Raw genomic sequence first — 20559 nt, forward strand, 5'->3', positions numbered from 1 at the left:
TAAGACATGCATACCAGTACTTTTAGAAAGTCTTGAGTAAAGCAATACACTTCAACCTGGTTTCATTTCATGCCTTTTGGTGGCAAAAAGCTATTTTCAGGCAAGACTGGGCACTTTGTAAAAAGAAAATCTCCATAAACTCATTTTAGGTGATGGATGTCAGGAGGGCTGTGAAAAATGCAATTATACCATGATAAATTAGTGAAATATATAATTTTGCAATTTCAGTTATGTTTCTAGGGAAAGGAAAAGAAAATGCCAATAACCCTACAGAAATGTGTTTGTAGCTTGTACTGCTGTAGATCCAGATGCTCTGAATGCACAAGTTACTTACCTTCGATAACGATATTTCTGTAAGAGACATTAGTTAGTGATAGATTCCTTACCCCCAGGCGTCAGACTGGATCCGGAAAGTTTTGGTCAGCAGTACCCCTGCGAGTCGGAAGGTGGCGTCGTGCGGCTCCGCGTCCGTCCTAGGCGTCATGATCGCCAGGATGATGTCGCGACAGCTACTTAGACGTCGTGACAGCTACTTAAATGCTGCCCTCGCTAGCGGACTTCAGTTCTGTACACGACTTTCCGTGCCAGGAATGCAGGATACTGACCACTGGTGTATTGAAACTAGGGCCCTGAAAGGTGGTGGGTCTGCGAACCAAGTTCACACAGGAAAGTCACGGAGAACAGAGCGGCCAAAGATGTTGTCTCTACGGAATAGGCAGTCATGGCAATAATGCTTAGTAAAAGTGTGCAGCGAGGCCCACGTGGCTGCCTGACAGATGCTTGGCAGGGGGACACCACTTCCCAATGCAGTAGTAGCTGCTGTCGCCCTGGTAGAATGGGCACGAAGCCCCACCGGTGGTTCCTTTTTAGCCAAAGAATAACAGGCTTTTATACACAAGACGACCCAGGGGGAGATAGTCCTCTTGTGTACAGCCCGGCCTTTCTTGGCGCCTACTTAGCCAGCAAAGAGGTGGTCAACCACCGGGACCTGTTGTGTGCGATTCAGTTACAATGAGAGCGCACATTTTGGGTCCAGACGGTGGAGCCTCTCTTCCTCTCTGGAAGGGTGCGGAGGTGGAAAGAAAGTGGGCAGAGTGATAGTTTGCCCAATGTGGAAGGCAGGAACAACCTTTGGAAGGAAGGAAGGACGAGTGCGGTGCACAACCTTGTCGGGATGAACAGACAGAAAAGGAGGTTTACAGGAAAGAGCCTGGAGCTCACTCACGCGCCGAGCGGAGGTGATGGCAACCAGGAAAGCAGTCTTTAAAGTCAGTAAACGAAGAGGACAGTTGTGAAGCAGCTCAAAAGGAGCGCACAGCAAATAAGTAAGAACCAGATTCAAGTCCCACTGCGGCATCACAAATGGAATAGGAGGAAAAAGGTGAGTAACGCCTATTAGAAATCTACTGACTACTGGAGACTTGAAAAGAGTGGGATGATCGAGGAGCCTGAGACAGGCCGAAATTACTGAAAGATATCCCTTAATAGTGCCCAGAGCAGATTCCTGCCGGGACAAAGAAAGAAGGAACATAAGGACTTCTGAAAGGGGGGCAGAAAGGGGATCTACAGCCTTTGCTGTGCACCATGCTACAAATTTGTTTCACCTGCAGGATTATACCAATTTAGTGAAGCTAAGAATGAGATCAGACTTCAGGAGGCAATGCAAATGGAATCAACTGTCACCACTCAATCTCCACGCAAGGAGGTGGGGCTGGACAGGTTCGGGTGGAGGGCCGTACCCTGCTGCTGCGGCAGAAGATCCTCCTGAAGAGGCAGTCGGATCGGGGTATCCACGCTCATACTGAGTAGCTCGGAATACCAAACTCTTCTAGCCCAGTCCGGAGCCACAAGAATGACTTGGGCCCGGTCGCGTCTGATCTTCTTCAGCACTCTGGGTAGAAGTGGTATAGGCGGAAAGGCGTACAACAGACCGCAACTCCACTCGTGACGAAAAGTGTCGCCAAGCGAGTGCCGCCTTGGAAATTCCAATGCACAGTACTGCTGACATTGCGCGTTCTCTTCTATGAAGAATAGATCTAACCAATGCTCTCCCCACTGTTGAAAGAGACATTGCGCCACCTCCGAGTCAAGAAGCCATTCGTGATTCATCAATTCACCTGCGGCAGAGTTCGTCCGCCATGGTGTTCAAAGAACCTGCCAAGTGTTGAACCACAAAGGAAATGCCTTGACGTTACAGCCATGTCCAGAGACGCAGAGCCTCCTGACATAGGGTCCATGAAACCACCCCGCCTTGCTTGTTGCAGTACCACATGGCGGCGTTGTTGTCGGTGAACATCTGCACTACTCTCCCCTTGACAAAAGGAAGGAAGGAATGCCTTCAGTGCAAGTAGCAAAAGCTCCAGAAGGTTGATATGGAGCCTGGACTCCGCCGGAGACCAGAGGGCTCTGATCACTGCCTCTCCCATGTGGCTGCCCCATCCCAGGAGTGACTCATCCGTCACCACTGTGCGCTCCAGTTGGGGAACGGAGTGGGATCTGCCGCTGACCCAATGCTGGTTCGTGAGCCACCACTGCAACTGTTGTGCAGTGCCCTCCGAGATCTGGACGTACTTTCACAGGGCCCCTTGATGTTGCGCCCACTGGAACTTCAGGTCCCACTGCAGAGCCCGCATATGCCATCTGACATGATTGGTCAACAGGATGCAGGAGGCCATGAGGCCCAGCAGCCTCAAGGTCAACCTGACCGAAACCCAGGACAAGGGCCGAAAGATCAGAATCATAGCTCGAATGTCCCGGACTCGCTGTTCAGGGAGGATAAACGGAAACTGCGCCGTGTCCAGAACCGCTCCAATAAAGAGGAGCTTCTGAAAGGGAATAAGATGCGACTTAGGCACGTTGATGGAAAACCCCAGCAAATGCAGGAGGTCAGCCATAGTCTGGAGGTGGGAGATGACTGCCTGGAGCAAGCCCGCCTTCAACAACTAGTCCTCGAGATAGGGGAAGACTGAAACCCCTGATCTGCGCAGATGAGCCGTGACCACTGCCACCACTTTCCTGAACACCCGAGGGGCGCTGGTAGGGCCAAAAGGGAGCACAGCGAACTGAAAGTGCTCGTGGCCTACCGTGAACCGCAGGTAACGCCGGTGGACTGGCAGGACTGGAATATGGAAATAATCGTCCTGCAAATCCAACGCTACCATCCAGTCTTACGGGTCTAGGGCAGACAAGACCTGAGCAAGTGTGAGCATCTTGAACTTCTTCCGGAGGAAGCAATTGACGTTCCGAAGGTCTAAGATAGGACACAGGCCCTTGTCCTTCTTTGGAACCAGGAAGTAGAGGGAGTAACAACCACAACCTACTTCTGGCGTCGGAACGTGCTTGATGGCCAAGAGGGCCGGAACTTCCTGCTGGAAAAGTGCCAAGTGATCCCCGACATGCGGTGGTACTGAGGTAGCATGCCTGGAAGGGTGGTCTTGAAGGGGAAGGAGTAGCCCCTTCGGACAATCTGTAAAACCCACCTGTCCGAAGTGATGGTGCACCAGTGGGGGAGGTGATGGCAAATCCTGCCGCCCACTGGCATTTGGTGGGCCTGAAACACCAGACTAGTAAGGTTTGGAGGCAGTGGTAGCAGGGGAGGTGGTGGACTGACCCGCCCGCTGGCCCAGTGACCCACCTTTGCGGGTCCCACGTGTTTGGGCGCCCTTTCCTTGGCCAAGATAGGAGTGAAAAGCAGAAGCCGAAGGAGTGTGCGTGGCCAAAAGGCCCAAGGACTTGGCCGTAGCCCGCGAGTCCTTAAAACTCTCCAACACACTGTCTGCCTGGTCACTTCAAAGGCGAGTGCCATCGAAAGGCATGTCCATCAGAGTGTTCTGAACATCCCCAGAAAAGCCAGGCGTGACAGTGTAGCGCCACTGTCGTGGAAATCGCTCTGCCCAGTGAATCGGCGGTGTCGCGACCACAACAGATCGCAAACTTGGCTGCGTCTCTTCCCTCAGCAATAGCTTGGGAGAGTATTGTCCGCGCCTCCACCTGACACTGAGGCAGCACCTGTGCAACGGTATCTCACACAGAATAGGAATAACAGCCCAAGAGACATGCAGTGTTCACAGACTGCAGTCCTGAACTGGCAGAAGAAAAAATCTTCTTCCCAAACTGCTCCAGTTTCTTGGATTCCCAGTCTGGAGGTGCGGAAGGGTAACTCGGGGACGCAGAGGCTTGGACAACCAAGTTCTCAGGGGTAAGGTGTTGGGAGAGGAAAAGTGGGGTTGCCCGGCGCTGGGCAGTGGAGTCGGGCAATCATCCTATCTACAGGAGCCCCTGTAGTAGGCTTTGACCAGGTGCCCAGAAGGATGTCAGTAAGGCCCTCCTTGAACGGCATCAGGAGCTTCGAAGAGCCTGCTGCCGGTTGAAGCACCTTATGTCAGGAGGTTAGCCCTGACCACCACCGTAGGACGCTCAAGGTTTAAGGCCTCAGCCGCCCTACACCAACATCACTGCGTATGAGGCTCACTCCTCCATAGCCACGTAGGGGGAGACAGCATACCAGGAACTGGTGAAGTATCCAGACCACTGGCAACACCCAACTCCTCCTTTCGGTCCAGTTCACTCAACTGGTCAGCTAGAGGGTCAGCAGACCCCTCCCAGTCCTTCTCATCCTCTTCCGGCTGCCACTCAGAGCGATAAGAAACCCTGGGATAGAACACTGGCACAAAAGTACCACTCATCGCAGGTTCGGCGCTGGCTGATGCCTGTCCAGCTCCGTGTCCAGGTCAGGATGAAGTTGTAAGAGATAACAGGAGTGTGACCCATAAACCTAGTCGGGATTAGGGTTTCAAAGGTATAAAGAAAATACAATATCCCAACAGGTAAAATTCAAAAGACAATTGTTCTTGTATGCATAAAGCATTACACGGACATGAAAAAAGGAGACACTTATTCAGATAACTTCGATATAGTAATGTGAACAAGGTGAAATAATTGTACAGTGAGTGGCTCAGTGCGTGACAAAGTAATAGTGACTTTATATCACAATTCCAATAGAGTCACAATGAAAGATGCGCCTATAGTAGCGCTGTAGAGTCGACGACGTTTTGGTCCTTGATCAATTGGGACCATCTTCAGGACATGGTTATCTCGTTTTCGGTGCTGTATTGGAGAAAAGCCTCAGTCCGGTCGGGGGGATTCGGCCTCACATTGCACCGTTCACGCTGTCCACTCCCTCAATTCGCCACAGACCACCTGTGTATATTGAGCACCAAGTTTTTTCGGTTGTCATATGAATCTTTCAACTGTGTGCTGTTTAAACTGTTTGAATATGACCTTACCTCCTTTGAATACTAGAAAACAAGAATAATTACTATATCGAAGTTATCTGAATAAGTGTCTCCTTTTTTCATGTCCGTGTAATGCTTTATGCATACAAGAACAATTGTCTTTTGAAGTTTACCTGTTGGGGTATTGTATTTTCTTTACAGGTCAGGATGAAGGCCGGGGTTGACACGGACTGGGGACACAACCAGCGTCCGAGGGGACGGAGGTGTCCTCAGTGGATTCGGCGTCAGAGGAGGTGTCGTGAGGTCGACCGGTGAGGATCCGAAGTACCCGGCATCGAAGGCCTAGAGCCCCAGCAGACTCCGCAGGACCTGATGGCGCACCGGCGGAGTCGGGCTGCCGGAAAATAGAGTGGAGGGTTTCGTATAAACTACGAAGTTGGGCAGGGGTCGCCCCGGCTCCCAGGAAGTGAGGGTGGCTCGGAGTCGACCCAACCGGCTCCGCGGGTGGAGCCAATCGCATCCAATGTGGCGTTGGCGACAGAAGGGGAGAACGCGAAGATGCATCGTCGCCTTCTTTTTGTGCTTCGACTTACCCGAAGATGAAGACTTGGACGAGGAGTGGTGGTGATGGCTCTGCGACCAGTGCCACGACCTCCCGCTCGACCGGGACCTTGAGCGGCACAGAGCAGCTTTCGAGAAACTTTTGGGACCGCTCCCGCAAAGACTTCAGGTTCATGGTCTGTCAGTCGGAGCACGACTTCGGGTGTGGTCCCACTCTAAACATCAAAGGCAGGAGTGGCATGCCTTGAAGCTGGTTCGAGGATGCACATCCCTGCGTGCACCAGGAGTTGAACAACTCAAAAAGAAGTCAACAAAAGTCGAAATAAAAGTAGTCAAAAAGTGACTAGAGGTACCGCTCTCTCCGGATCTGCGCTGGCTGGCGCGGAAAAAGAAAGAACGGACGTCAGCGCGGGAGGGCGGTGCATAAGTAGATACGGCAACGTCATTTAGCGATCACAACGCCAATGACAAATGGGGAGTCGACCGACGACACCTACCGACGCGGAGGGGTGGCAACACGAAATAATTTCTCTGGATCTAGTCTGACGCCTGGGGGGTAATTCTAAGGTAAGGAGTCCATAACTATTTGTCTCTTTCAGATACCTTTGTGTAAATGCCTAAGCATATGACAACGATTGAGTGGCACCCCTAGATCACTTCGAACAGCCCACAGTTATCTCTTGGTACTAGATCAAACGTAGATTTTAAATCCACAAAGATCAAATAAGAGTTGGAGTCTAAATATTTGGTCTATAGTAGACGTGTTTTTCTAAAGCCAGCTTGAAACGGGCTCTATATTTTTTATTCATCCATCCAAGATTGGAGATGAACCAGCAATACCTTGGCAAAAAATTTCTGGCTAACATCTGTAAGGCTTATGAGCCTGTAATTGGAGGGGAGAAGCGGTGAACCCTTTTTATGGACTGGCTGGATTTCTGCCCCAGCCCACGTTGCTGGAATAGCCATTCCCTGCAGTATGGCATTAAACAGGATCCATAGATAAGGGGCCCAGATGGTTTGCTCGGCACGGAAGAGGTCCCCTGGAATCTTGTCAAGACCTGGTGCTTTAGAGGGGGCAAATTTACTTAGGGCACTACTTATCTCTAAGAGTTTTATCTGGGGGGCCTCAAAGCACATATTCTACAGGGGAACAATATCTTATGCTGATTTTTTACCCTCATCCTCCAGCCTTGGGTATAGAAGCCCAAAATGTGCTTTCCATTTATCAGCTGCAATGTTTATTTCAATGGCCTGCTTCCCTTCCCTACTACCGGTGTTAACTATACAGCAGAAAGCCTTCATATTGTGATCAGCTAGGTCCTGCTTCTGGGAATCCCACTTATCCATCTCCCACACTTTTTTTGCTTCAATGATGCCAGCTCTATATAGCGCCCTTTTTTACTCTAATTAGGGGTCTTTCCTTAGATTTGATTGCCTCTATCATAGCTGACTTCGCCCTCCGACAACTGCCATTAAACCAGGGATGTTTGGCCTTTTTATGCCCACTTAATTGTAACAATGGAAATAATATACCAGCCAGAGTAGATGTCAGCAGCTCATGGGTCTCTGTGACTTGCTCAATGGAGATGAGGGTGCCATCTGTAGAAATAGATTGTTCCGCTGTCACTAAGCATGGAATAACTGAACCATACAGCGAAGCCATCCTTACCCTAGATTGCTGTATAGCTGCCCACCGGACTCTTTCGGTTGATGGTCAGTACTAATCTATTATCTGGCGGTATATTGGAACCAGAAACTCCTTTACTAATCGGCAGTTCTATCTCCACAATCAGGGCGTTATGATCACTGTTGTGTCGGTTGGAGAAAACAAAGTCCACCACCCGGTGCCACATCCTGATATCAACCCGGATGTAGTCTATGATGGAGTGACCTGGTCCATTAAAAGTATGTTTACCTGGTGTATCTGATTTAGTTTGGCCATTACTTGACCTTAACGAGTGGTTCAGGGTGAAGGTTGAATCTGGAGCACAAGCGATGTGCAGGCCCTGGTAGGTGGTATGCCTGCCTTCGGAACAGCCCAGAACAGATCTTATTCACTTGGCATTTCTTCATTAACATCATTCAAGGGCTAAAACTGGCAATTAAAGTCACCGCCAATAACCATCCAATGGTTATTGGGCATAGTAGATGTAAAGGCGGCCAGGTGGTAAAAGGTTGGTGATTCAAGGCTGTTGTTGACAGGTCTGGAGTAGACATTCACCAGAGCAATTCTGACATTAGTAGTAAATGTCAGAAGAATGCACTGGATGTCATAAGAAGAAAGCTCCTGCTGCATAACTAAACAGCCCAGATGAGACTGACCCACATACAAAGCCTGCCCGAGGGCCTACTCTTGCCCCTGGTGGTTGCAGCTATGATAAAAGATGCAAAACCTACTGCTGTGCCTCCTCCCTATCCCAGGTTTCCTGGAACATGAAAATATCACATTGGTCCAAAAAAGCCCCCCAGTCCGGATTGTCCAATTTATTTCGAAGGCCCGCAACATTACAGGATAAGACCCTTATCTTTATTGAATCTGTATATTACCTGGCATAGGTGACCTAGAGTTAGCGCTGGATGGCCTGTCTGCTCTCTGTTGCTCATTTTGTCAAATCGCCGGGGCTCTATTGGAAACCTTGATACTATCAGCTGCAAGCACTGGAGGGTTGGAGTCAGTTAAGAATACATGAGCTTTGGCCTGGGACACAGTTAGGTCAACCCTGTGGTTGGGCTTACAGATGCGTCATCGGACAATCACCCCACACAGCAGTTTGGCTTACACAACCAGCCTGCCTAGCCCCACCTAAAGGGGTTATGACAGGGGACTCCTTCTGGCCACCTACCCCTGGCCCAAGCTTAACGATTGGGAAATAAAATGCTACATTTAAATTGGCCCTCTCCCTAGTTTTCTCCTGACATTTAGTTGCATGTTCTGTGTACTGCATTATAGTAAGTCAATAAACCTCTTCTAAAACCCCATATCTATTAACTGTGGGTATATTAAATAGTAGAAGTCTGGGGGGTTGGTACCATTGTCTTGAGTGCTGGTGAATCTGCTTCCACATTCCCTGTCCATGGCTGATATGTGCGTTGGTTGTTGGTAATTGGTGTGAAATATAAAAAAAAAACTTGCGGTAAGGACCTAATTCCCTCATCTTGGCTATAGTGATTTAAACATAAAATAAAAGGTTTTTTTTTTAATGAATCACTATGCTATCCCCATGCACATCTTTAGATCAGTTTCCCACCCACCTGACTCTACGAGTCATAAGAATCTCTCCCGCATTCTCATAGGAAAATTGCCTCCCCCTGGCCAACCAAAACATGCATTTGTTCTTCAATTCAATATATGTATTCCCTCTGCCCTTACTTGAGCTCAGGTACACCTAGTAAAACGATAACATACGGGGAGGAGGCAGGGGTTCGGTTAATGGAAGGCAGGTCGCTACTATCTTAGCTATGCCCATTGCTGGACTCTTTTCCAACCCACTCCCCTCAATGCCAATGCCCGTGCTGCTTCATATTATTTTGCTTGATTAATGTACTAGGATGTGCCGTATCTCTACTCCTGGGCTCGCGAGTAGCCCTATTGGGGTCAGAGGTAGAGATTGGATTTTGGACAGATGGGGGTTCTAATCTAATTTCGGGTGTTTGGGTGTCAACATCAGCCTGACAGCTACTATCTGTTCCTTTCCCTAAGGTTGGGCTTGGCCTACCCACCAAGGATTCAAATGATTCTGCCAGTTTATCGACCTATGATACTAGGAAACTAAGCCCTTCTTTTACAATGGATCTAAATTAGACTTGCAAGTCCACCCCCAGGTTCATTACCCATAATGGGTAATTCATAGACACTTGTGCATTCATATCCGGGTCCTCCAAAATCAGATGTCCTATCATTGAGCTTCTTTCTTTTTGCCCCCAGTCTGCTGGTTTGTTTAGATTTCCCAATTTTGGCAGGACCAGGGTCAATAGCCCTTTTGCACAAATGGGCTGTTGATAGATCTCTCACCTTTTTATTGCCAACAGGCTCTGGGATGACGATGCTTTAGGCGCCTACGGGCGCACTGGCGAGTTAACTCGGGGCCAGGGAGTCTGCGGCTTGAAGTCCCTGCCCCAACAAGACTGTAGAATGCAGGAACAGCTTACGTTTTCATTTTCAGTTTACCGGGGTTGTACAGCAAAGGCTTGGCAATTCAGTACTCTAGTCCACTTAAATGATGAAAATGACTTTCCTTCAGGATATGTGGAGTAAAACTTAATTTTCATATAGGCCTACTTATACCTCATAATAATGGACTAAAGTAGGACTAGCTGCTGAAATAAGGGACCTTTCAATGTGAAACCCACGTGACCTATCCTGAGCACTAGAAATCATAGGTCTGGAACAAGAGTAATTTTTAACTGCTAGGGTCTGTGTGAGGTAATTTCTATTGGGCACCAAACAATGCTGTCATCCTGTATACAAGTTCATAGAGTCCTCTTAAATATGTAGGAAAAGGCAACAAATGTATAAAAACTGATGGAAGGGTTCACCAACTTACTGGAACCGAGTCCACATTTGTACAAGACAAGGGATAAAGACCAGTCAGGGCCTAATGCAGATTGTCCATGCTTTCCTCGGTCATCCGATTCAAGCAAACTGATTCGCACCCTCAGTTTTTTAATAAAAGCTAAATAAAAAACCTTATCAGCAAAGAGGGGAATGGATGAGGTAAAGGAAACTTGCTTTGACAGCCACTACTAAAATATGTTTGCTCTCCTTTCCTTCAACAGACAACTCCAATGCTTTCCCACTTACAATCAGTCTTGCTAGGTGTTAAAAAAAGGTAACATGTATCTAGGGGTATGATATACTGACACAGCATACAAAGTGAAGTTGAAATACTTCTCAAATGAAAAAGCCAGGATGTACAAGTATTTGATTATGCACAGAGATTGACTTGAAGCTACTGTAATTACTGATCATCTTATTTTTCCACTAAAATTAGTCTACGGTACTATGTTAATGTCAGAGGTATATGATGTATTTATATTTGACAGAACATCAATATTGCTGGGATATTATTTTGCTGACTTCGGCAAACAGTAATAAACAAAATGGGCTTTGGGTAATAGGACATTACAACACTGAAAACATAAAATATGAAAGTCAATACAATTAGTACATGCAAATTAAAGGCCCAGTAAACAACCAGCTGTAACCATAACTTCTACCGATTTACGTGGATCGGCAATAAGTTATATAAATGGATGTCAGACAATGATGACCACATAGGATTAACCATTGTGTTAAATATTCAAAATGTGCAAGTCACCATTCCAATCAATTATTTTTTTCCAGATGTCAAAACAATACAAATAATGTTTTATAGATTTAAATCAGCTGGTGTTTTATTGAACAAAATCCATAGTCTTATTAGAACACGCAAGCGACTTCGGATTTTTCAAAATGAAGTGGGACAGACAATATGGCTAAACTGAGAGGTTGTTTTGCCTCTCAAATCTACTTGCCCGTGCAAAGTCATAGTGAGGCTCATACTGTCCTCCCATGCCATAATTTGCCACCTGGAAAGAGAAAAGAAAAGGGCATGGGAAACATAAAGAAGTAAATGCAGTTGGACTTACCCTTCCAAAATCGAAATGAGGCTCGTATTGGCCTCCGACACCATAGTTGGCAACCTACAGTGACATGAAAAGCAAAACATCCAGTGAAGCACAACAACTAAGAATTATTTGGGTACAACGAGAATTCTGTATATTTTCACAGAATCAAAATACTCTGAAACAATCGGTGAACAAATGCAGGATGAGCCCTACTATGAAGATGACAAACAAATCAACTATTTGGTCCTCAGCTGGTCCATTTTAATTCATTTACGTGCCTTCAACTCACTTTACCTCATATTTGATCTCATCATTTTATTAACAGACACCTTTAACGTCCACAGGGCAGTAAATCAGTAACTCCAAGCTAGACGTTATGCTGATACTTTCACTTTCAAGGGACATAATAGTAAAAGGTGGGGGAGAAGGGGGGTATCTAATGTACCCCAAATTTAAACCCAGCCTTCAAATATAAAATGCAAGTCCAAGCATTCTGCTCTGAACTACACAACAAAGCAAAATGATAGCATCCTACTTAAACCTTGGTGTGGCGTGGTTATAAAGCACATTTTTTTTACTTTTTTCTGGATTACGAGAGAAACTAAAACGAGGTGGTCGAAGACAGGAACCTGTTGAGTTGGCACCCACCATACACATGTGGACTAGAGTGCAAGATCATAGTATGATTAACTCCTCTGCTATTCTGAATTTGTGCACACTTAAGCTGCTGAATTTGTGCACACTTAAGCTGCTGCCGGTTCTCTGCCTACACATTCTAGATGATGAGGAAGGGTCGCACAAAATAAAAAATAAAAGCTACAACATGGTTAAACCAGTACACTCTATGCCTACTTCAAGCCCTAGCCAATGGGACAACTCAGAGGGCAGCCAAGCATGCAGACCAGGGTGCAGTCGTTAGACAGGTGTTTCAGCCATTCACCCATCTGAATAATTAAGGAAGCCAATACCAGAGGATTCCAGATTTTGCAAGGCCCCCCAAGGTGCCTGCGCATAATACTACTGTCAGGAGGCTCTCTGGGGATACCAATGTGGTTATCTGGAACACCGCACTCTCAAATGACACACCAAAGAAGGCAAAGGCGATAAAGGACTTTCTAACTGCACCAGACTATGGTTAACTTGTCACATAGAAGCTTGGAGGAAGAGACCCACGCATGGCATCCGAACTTAAGAGTGAGATCACACTGTTTGTTCTACTCAAGGAACTGCCGGCTACCACAAACAATACTGATTGCAAGGTCTCAAAAATGATGACGGTCTTAAAGAAATACAGTCCAGAGTCAAAAAATAAAAGCAGGTTCTTAAAGAGAGGTTACTGATCAAGAGACGTTTTAAGGCGTTGCGTTAGGCTGCATAGTTCATCTAGAGCAACAGGTTGAATACTTGCAGAATATGACAACGGAACAAACAGAAAGGATTCTTAGAATATCATGTGTGCGAGAGCGGGACGATATTGAGGGACAGCTGCTTTGCTTTTTCCAATTTGATGTTCCGAGTGAAAAGACAGGTACACCTATGGATATTCAAGAGGTGCTCAGACTTGCACCACAGGACCCTGGGCGCAGGTATTGTTTTTGCCTTCAGTAATACCTTAGTTTCCCTATGTGAATTGTGCAATGGAACGGAGACTGTGTGACCTCCAGATTATGAAGAAAGAAGTCCACACCATGAACAAGGCTTCACTTTGGTCTTCTGCACAACTTTGAATGGTCCCTATTGGTAGGATGGATATATTCTGAACGACAGTACTTCCTGGACTTCATAAGCAGAGGGAGGAATACTAGAAGGCTGTGGGCTTACGCTTGTAACTCTTCTTTGTGTCTTTGGCTAAAGTAAACCATTGCCCCCACAGCAAACAGAGGGGGTGGAGCGAGTGTGAAGGTGGGGTATGGAAGGTTGGTGTTTGGACTTCCAGTGACCGATCTCTCCTTTAGACAGCATAACCTTTCTTTCCCATGTTCTTTATTGGTCCACATATTGTAGAATAACACTTGCAGAGTGTAGCTTCTAGTAAGTAGTTATCGCCATTTTAAATGGCAAAGTGTTATTGCTCATTATATGAATTGGTTTAACAAAATGGAAAACTTTTTCAGCGCACTTAAAGAGAATTTATGAATTCTTATTTTAATACAAGGGAGGACATTTAAGCAATGAAATACCCAATTAGACAGTGTGCATTCTACAAACTATGTGTGGCGGAAATGTGTTGTTACAAAAACACGCAGAATTATGCACAGTTTAAGTTGCATAAAATAACACTATGATAACTTTCTTTGCTTTCTTGCTTTTATGTAAATCCACCAATCTAAAGAACTAAACGTCTACTCCTTAAAACTGTGCTTATCAGCCTTGGTTATTATGTCGCACACGCACAACCATTGGATGTTAAAGAGAGAGAGACCCTCAGGCGCTTTGCTTTCTACAGTAGGTTTGATTTTGGTAGGGGAAAGAAAAGCTATCTTTCAAACACTCCTACGCAAACACAAAATGGCAGCACTTTCATTGTTTTAGAGTAAACAGGAAAATAACTGAGAAAACGGTGCACCTTGGTTGGTATATATAATCCTGCAAAAATATACTCCTAACTTGGGAGAATAAATTTGACACTTACAGGCTTTTTATGAGAATAGTTCACAGTTGAATGAGCAATGTGGAAAAATCAAGCATATCAAAGGACTAACAGTTGTCTACAAGACACATTTACTTAAGGCAGTTGCTCAATTCAATACTCCTAACCATAGGAAAAAGTATATTAATCAACCACAGAGCTACTCACTTTGCAGACAGGGGTTGTGACATGGAGGCAAAACGGGTGATCCTCACTTTTGTGCCAAAAGAAAAAGTAAATTGCCAGCGTTAACAGTCTTTCTGGTGAATATTCTATTTAGCCGCAGTAATTAGGATTTTTTGGAGGAAAAAAACTCATGACTCTCAGAAGAGAGAGAGAGCTTCAGATCTGATTAAAGGGCGTGGAAAAAGGGAACTTATGACGTTGAACTGTGGTAAGCCTTTCATGACCTGCGTGATGTCATATGACACCACTCACGGAGTCTGGACAAAGCCAGTGCCCCTACTAGAACGTGAGAGCTTTGAAGTTACCAGATCCAGTCGCACGCCTGGGATAATTCTACAAGTGAGGAAACTGCAAAACTGGATCATGCTTGATGAGTAAAACACAGACGTTTGCTCCCACAATCTGGGACTGGGGAAGCCTTACACAAATCTTGGGAGCAAACAGCACAAATGATCTCTTTAACCACACAGAAACAGGGAATAAATAATATAAGTTGTTTTCATGATATTCTCCCATTCCAGTGCATGAGCTCATCTGCAAACATAGCACCATCATGATGCTGTGTGTGTGTGGGGGGGGGTGATTAAATTCAACAGGTATTTTAAACAGAAATTGCACACAATAAAACTGACTTAATTGTCAGCGATTGTGTTTGAGGCACTTGAAGGAGTACCAAAAAGTACTTCTAAAGAAATTGCCAGTCATTATCCACAAGTCTGCGGAGGAAAGATATAGCAGAAATACAGGTAGGGCAAGCCTGTGTCCCACCAGGGATATGGGCAAAAATACACAAACACAAGAGAATCCAAGAAGTAATTTACGAACAATTTTGCAATACTTATTTGAGTTTTGTTAGACCAATTTAGTGTCAATTGCTAGGTTTAAGTTAATATCGTCAAACATTACAAATAAAATATAGATATATTTATGAAAACATTTTAAAGAAACTTGGATGCATTATTCTAGTTTGATCCTATACACTGTCTGAGCGGAAAACTTCATTTGAACCTTTGAGGATACTGATTTCATCATTTCCTTAGGCACTGATGGCTATCTAAATTTGAATATTGCGGTACCATGACTCTTAAATGGTTGTCCCTCGTCTGTAAACAGAACTAAGAGACAAGCAGCACAATTAGTAGGCTGAAAAGTCACTGGAAGGGTGCCACTGCTCATGAAGTGTGGAACAGGCAAACTCGAAGTTGAAAGAGAAGAGGCTCTTAAGGAGGAAGACTAGGGACATAATTCAGAATCAGAAAGAGTTGCTGAAGGTACACAAACATGAAATATATGAACGTGGCAAAATCAATGTAGAAGAAAGAGGCAACAAAGGGGTGCAGACTGGGTTAGAGCACTGAGATGGGAACCAACAGAAGCAGAGGGTCCCAAACTAGTGCAATGCAATGCATATTTTCCCTCAAAGGAAGTCGGGCCTTAAAATCCAGTAACTATCTATAGTCCTTCATCAAAACATTGGAGAGTTGGTGTTATCAGAGTTTCCACAAGAATAGTGAAACAGAAGAAGCTAGCAATCCACACTTTCTCAAACCTACGAATGTAACCACTCCCACTATCCCTCTTAAAGGTTTTGTGGTGTTAGAGATAGCCAATTAATGTGTAAGCCACCTCCTTTCCTGCCACTCTAACCCTTGTTTCTGTTAAGGTTTCTAACTGGACCAGGAGTTTGCTCTCCCTTCAGCTTTCTTTCTCAACCCAAATACCTCACTTGCTGCTAGTTTGGATTACCCAAATGCAGACTACTACATTTCCAGCACTATCCAGATGCCTTGTACAGATCTCTTCCTTCAGCACAGGAGGGATACGATCTGGTATTGCATGAAACGTCAGACTGTAGCAGATGTTTTGAGAAGGCTGGGGCCTTGTTTCTTTGGGCTAACTTTCTTCTCTTAAGTTTACAAAATGGCATGCCCCACATCCTTGCTACACAACTTAAAATATGCCCTGCGTAAGATTCCTGGTATGGAACACAGTTTTTTTTGGCAGAGGAGGAGGAAACAAAACGTTAGATTGTGTTTGTGTGTCAACCAGTCCAATAAGACAAATATAAAGAGCTCAATAGGAAAAGAAATCAAGCATTGGCAAAGTCAACGGGTCTCGCCGGTGGTACCCATTTGTTTTGATAGTGGTTTCAGACATGTGTCACAGCATCCCCGATACTGGACCGCATGGCTTAAGAATTAAAGAAAAAATGCCTGAGGGAAAGCAAAACTAGGTGAGACAGGCAACACTGGTGATAAGTGGGGGAAGCAGGAGGGCTTTAAAAAGTGGTTAGTGGAAAGCAACATGGGGGACAAGGGCGGAGGTCACATGGGGGCGCAAGCTGCAGCATGGGTCGTTGGGAGGGAAACCAAACGGGTGAAAGAGCAATGTGGAGTTGGCGGGAGAAAGCATATGGGCGAGAGGAACACGGAGCACAATGGAGAGTTGAGAGAAGCAAATAAGAGAGACAGCGGATAAACACATGCACTCTTGTAGAGTTGTCAAGCAAATATAAAAAACGGCACCTGAAAAAGCAAGCAGTGGAAGGACATAGGAAATGCCAATGTGGGTGGGGGGAGGCTGGGTGGGGTCATTCTATTATTTAACATACCTGCAGCTCCTCTGCTGTAGACACATCAAGTCCAGTGATATCCTGTATTCTAGCATTAATGCGGTCTATCACCGGGTCTTCATAGCCAGATAGCCAAGCACTACAAGATAAGAGGAAATTTAGTATTTCTGTTGGATGCATACACATTGTTTTTTCTCTCAAAAGACTGATGCAACTGCATTTGTATTCTATACCTCAATCTACTTTGCATCAATTAATGCTTAGGACTAAAATACTTATAACAAAGAGGTACAAATAAAGAGTGAAAGCTGGGCAAGAAATTGAAGATAAAACATTAATCAGATCAGTGAGTGCAATGACTGACATTTGATTAGAGTAAGACCCAGGACTAGACCCAGGACTAGCCACCTGCTGAAAACGCTGAAGACTGTTGATTACTGCAATTCATGAAGAATTTCAAAAAGTCATAGAAGTTTTATTTTCCAACCAATAGTGATCAAACATACTTGGGGCCCAATTACTACTTCGGCTGTCTTGGACCGGGGCCACCACGCTACCGCCAAAGCCTTACTGACTCCGCCCGCCAAATTACGACTTTTTTAGTCTCTGGCAAGTGGCTCTTTAGCAGACCTACAGCGGGACCTATGAAAAAGGCACTGCAATGGGAACGTCAAAGGCAGTCCCTGCATGTCATGGACAGGTGCAGTCCATGCAGTGCAAGAACTAGGGTTTATGCACACAGGGGAGCACAACGTACCCTCCTGCAAGCAACCCATGGCCCTGAGACAACCGGGAGCCATGTAGGCCCTCTTTGTTTCCTCTATGCCACAGTTTTCATGGTGGGCTCACCGCCACGAAAAACTGGTGGAGAGGAAACTCTTAATATGATTTGGGGTGCCGCAGCGTCACCACCAAGCATATTGCAGACTCAAGATTGCCGCACCACCGTAAGGGATCTCTGATCCCTGGGGTTGCAGCGGTCCCATGTCGGTCCAACTGCACAACTAGTAATAGGGCGGTTGGACCGGCGGTGCCTGCACTGCCACTGTGGCTACAGCGGTCCATCAGACCATTGTAGTCATAATTATGCCCTTAGGGTTGGACTATCCAGCAGTGGATCGGTTAGGGCTTTTCACTACTGTAAAAGGTCAGGCAATATAAAGTACATGTCTCTGTATGATATTTTATGCAGTACTACTACCAGACCACGAGGGAGGAAATATCTCATGACAAGAAAAATGCTATTTATATGTATTTTATTGGGTTTGTGTTTTTGTGCAAATGTTGGGTGTTTCAATGCTTGATGTGTTGTTTGCGAGCCAAATCCAACTTGAACTGAAAGGGTTCCAAAGATTTGGAGCAGAAAAGCACACCAGTTTTATTACTGCAAACAAAATCCAAGGGGCTGTAGTTTTTTTAATCCTGTATTTAGTTGCAGAATACAAAAGCCAACAATTTGCCATCGTTTTTCTTCATAGGTACACAACATCTGTCCACGTTCCTTTATCACTTGCTTGATCCCTTTCTACCCTGTCTGCATTGAGATCAAGCTTCAACCTATAGCCCTCTGCTCTCTTCAGCTACATATCACAGCAAAAAAACGCCAGGATTCCCTTTGGTTAAGATCCACAACTTTTCATGGTTTTGCATTATGGAGAGTAGAGTTGGATGAATAGGTGCATAAATATAAGCAGTGAAAATATATGCAGACATATTATGTAACCTTAGTAATATCCAACTGCTTTTCAGGAGCCAGGGGTCAGTGCTATGACTACAGTTTTCGTTGGAAAGCGGGTTGCAGACCTACAAATGTTTTTTGGACAAATCTACTTCAATGACAAAGATGCAAAGCTGCTATTCGAGAATTTGTTATATTGTTGTACTGTGAGAGTGCAAATGGTCATATAAATGAATTGCCTGTGTAAATGTACAATAACAAAGGAACTAAGAGCAATGAACAAAGGTGCCCCTGTAAGGAGTCCTTTTTTCTGTAAATATTTTCTCTATGTTGCAAACCTAAATTGAATTTATACCTCTTCTAGAAAGTCCACAAATGAGCAATAGTAAAAAGTATGTAAATACAATTTTCATGCAAACTGATGTAAGTAACAAACAAAAAACTTCTGAATTCAGGGTGCAGGCATACCAGTGTGAGCAGCTGCAGCCACCAAGAGGAGAGGGAGCAAGACTCACCTCGACAGGGTAGTGAGTGAGGGTGTGCGGCAGGGAGAGGGGTGGGGGGGGGGAATAATGCACCAGCACAGCAGCCCCGACCCTGCTACCCCACACGGAGCGACCCACTGGGCAAATTCAAAGAGGTGAGGCGGTGGCGCGACCCAAGTCCCACCGGTGACTGGCGCCGCCTTGGAGGGGAGAGGCTTGGGGGGCAAAAACACAAGGATGGGCCGCATCATAGGACAGAAACAAGAGCGGGAAGGAGACCACTTGCATAAGCTGAGCTCTGCAGACCCACTATTCAAAACAATAAAATAAAAAGATAATAACGTATTGTTATAATCATTTTATTTTTTCCTATTGCAGTTAGTAGTGGGGAGGGGCGGGGCTGGCCAGAGCAGGGGAGGAGCGGTGTGCACTACCTAAGTGTGCATGAACTGTTTGCCCGGCCCTTTTGGGCCGACAAAACAGTTCATGCGCACTTTGCATGTTCCTATTAGGCTTCATTACACAGCTTGGTCAGGAACATGCACAAGCTCCTTGCTCCAGTCTTGAACGCCACGGCACGCAGACCAATAACAGTGCTGCATTGCAGCGCTGTGATTGGCTCAGGAGAGCCTGTTTGCCCAGGTGCTTCCTGCTGCCGTCGTCCGGGACAGGAAGATATAGAGGATGAGAAAGGAGGAGAGGCAGCGGCCGGCCATTAAAAGTAAGTCCTTTTATTTATTACATTCCTCCCCCCCCCGCTTCACCATCCCGCGTCTGGTAGGCAGCGAAGTCTGAAGACTTGGAGGGCCGCTGGTAACACTACAACGTCCAGATAATTGGTCTTTCAGAGAGAGAAGAGGGCATATCCCCTGAACTGTTTGTGGAAGAACAGTTCAGGCTCTATGGTGCTGGAGGGACGAACCTCGAGACTGTTCACGGAGGAGAGGGTGCATAGGGTTCTGGGGCGCCTCCCTGAGTTGCGCCCGCGCGGCATAGTGGTCAGGCTACTTAACTGAAGAGAGGGGGACCACATCCTGTGCGTGGTGCACACCCACGGAGCACCGATCCACACTACACCTCCAAAGAGCAGAAAGAGAGAGACATTTATGTAAGTGAAGTGTGTGCTGGGCCAACTGAGCAACATAAATGCGCTACTGTACCTTGTAGGTTACAAATAACAGATTGGGAGAGGACACCGTGTTCTTAAAATCTAAAGTGATGGCATGTGATTGGCTGGAGGCAAAAGGCCACCACGTAGAAACAGACTAGAGTCTACCCTCACGAAAATCCAGGCGGAGGTTGAGAGGGCAAAGGTTGTCATAGACATTCAAAGCCACGAGGCCTGGACCGCAGGTAACAGGCACAGGTTGTGGACAGAGAAAGCACAGATGGGGAATTCTCCGCCACCGGGAATGAGCAAGAAGAAGGGGGCCGCCAGAGATAACCCCCATGACTGTGGATACCATCATCTGACAAGACAAGGAGTCTCTTTGGGGCGATGGCTGGCCATACATGGTACACAGAGTGCAGGCAGCACAACGTAGGGGAAGACCAAAGAGGACAGTAGACAAGGCGGGCGACAGAGCTGGGGGGTGGGCAGTTTTAAG

General features: G+C 46.1%; 1 protein-coding gene across 5 annotated transcripts in view; it reads right to left on the minus strand.

Annotated features, from left to right (window-relative positions):
* P4HA1 (prolyl 4-hydroxylase subunit alpha 1) overlaps positions 1–20559 on the minus strand; it is a 574677-nt gene that overhangs the window by 56602 nt on the left and 497516 nt on the right. For 3 of the 5 annotated variants that reach the window (XM_078643088.1, XM_078643087.1, XM_078643090.1), the window contains 2 exons: positions 16829–16928; positions 11424–11477 (listed from right to left, as the gene is read on the minus strand). In XM_078643088.1, the coding sequence (XP_078499214.1) occupies positions 11424–11477; positions 16829–16928 (154 nt within the window). Of the gene's footprint in view, positions 1–11309; positions 11364–11423; positions 11478–16828; positions 16929–20559 lie in introns of all 5 variants that reach the window. The other 2 variants (XM_078643091.1, XM_078643089.1) reach the window with 1 other exon arrangement.

The sequence above is a fragment of the Lissotriton helveticus genome, chromosome 5_1 (assembly GCF_964261635.1).
Source record: "Lissotriton helveticus chromosome 5_1, aLisHel1.1, whole genome shotgun sequence".
Lineage (NCBI taxonomy): Eukaryota > Metazoa > Chordata > Amphibia > Caudata > Salamandridae > Lissotriton > Lissotriton helveticus.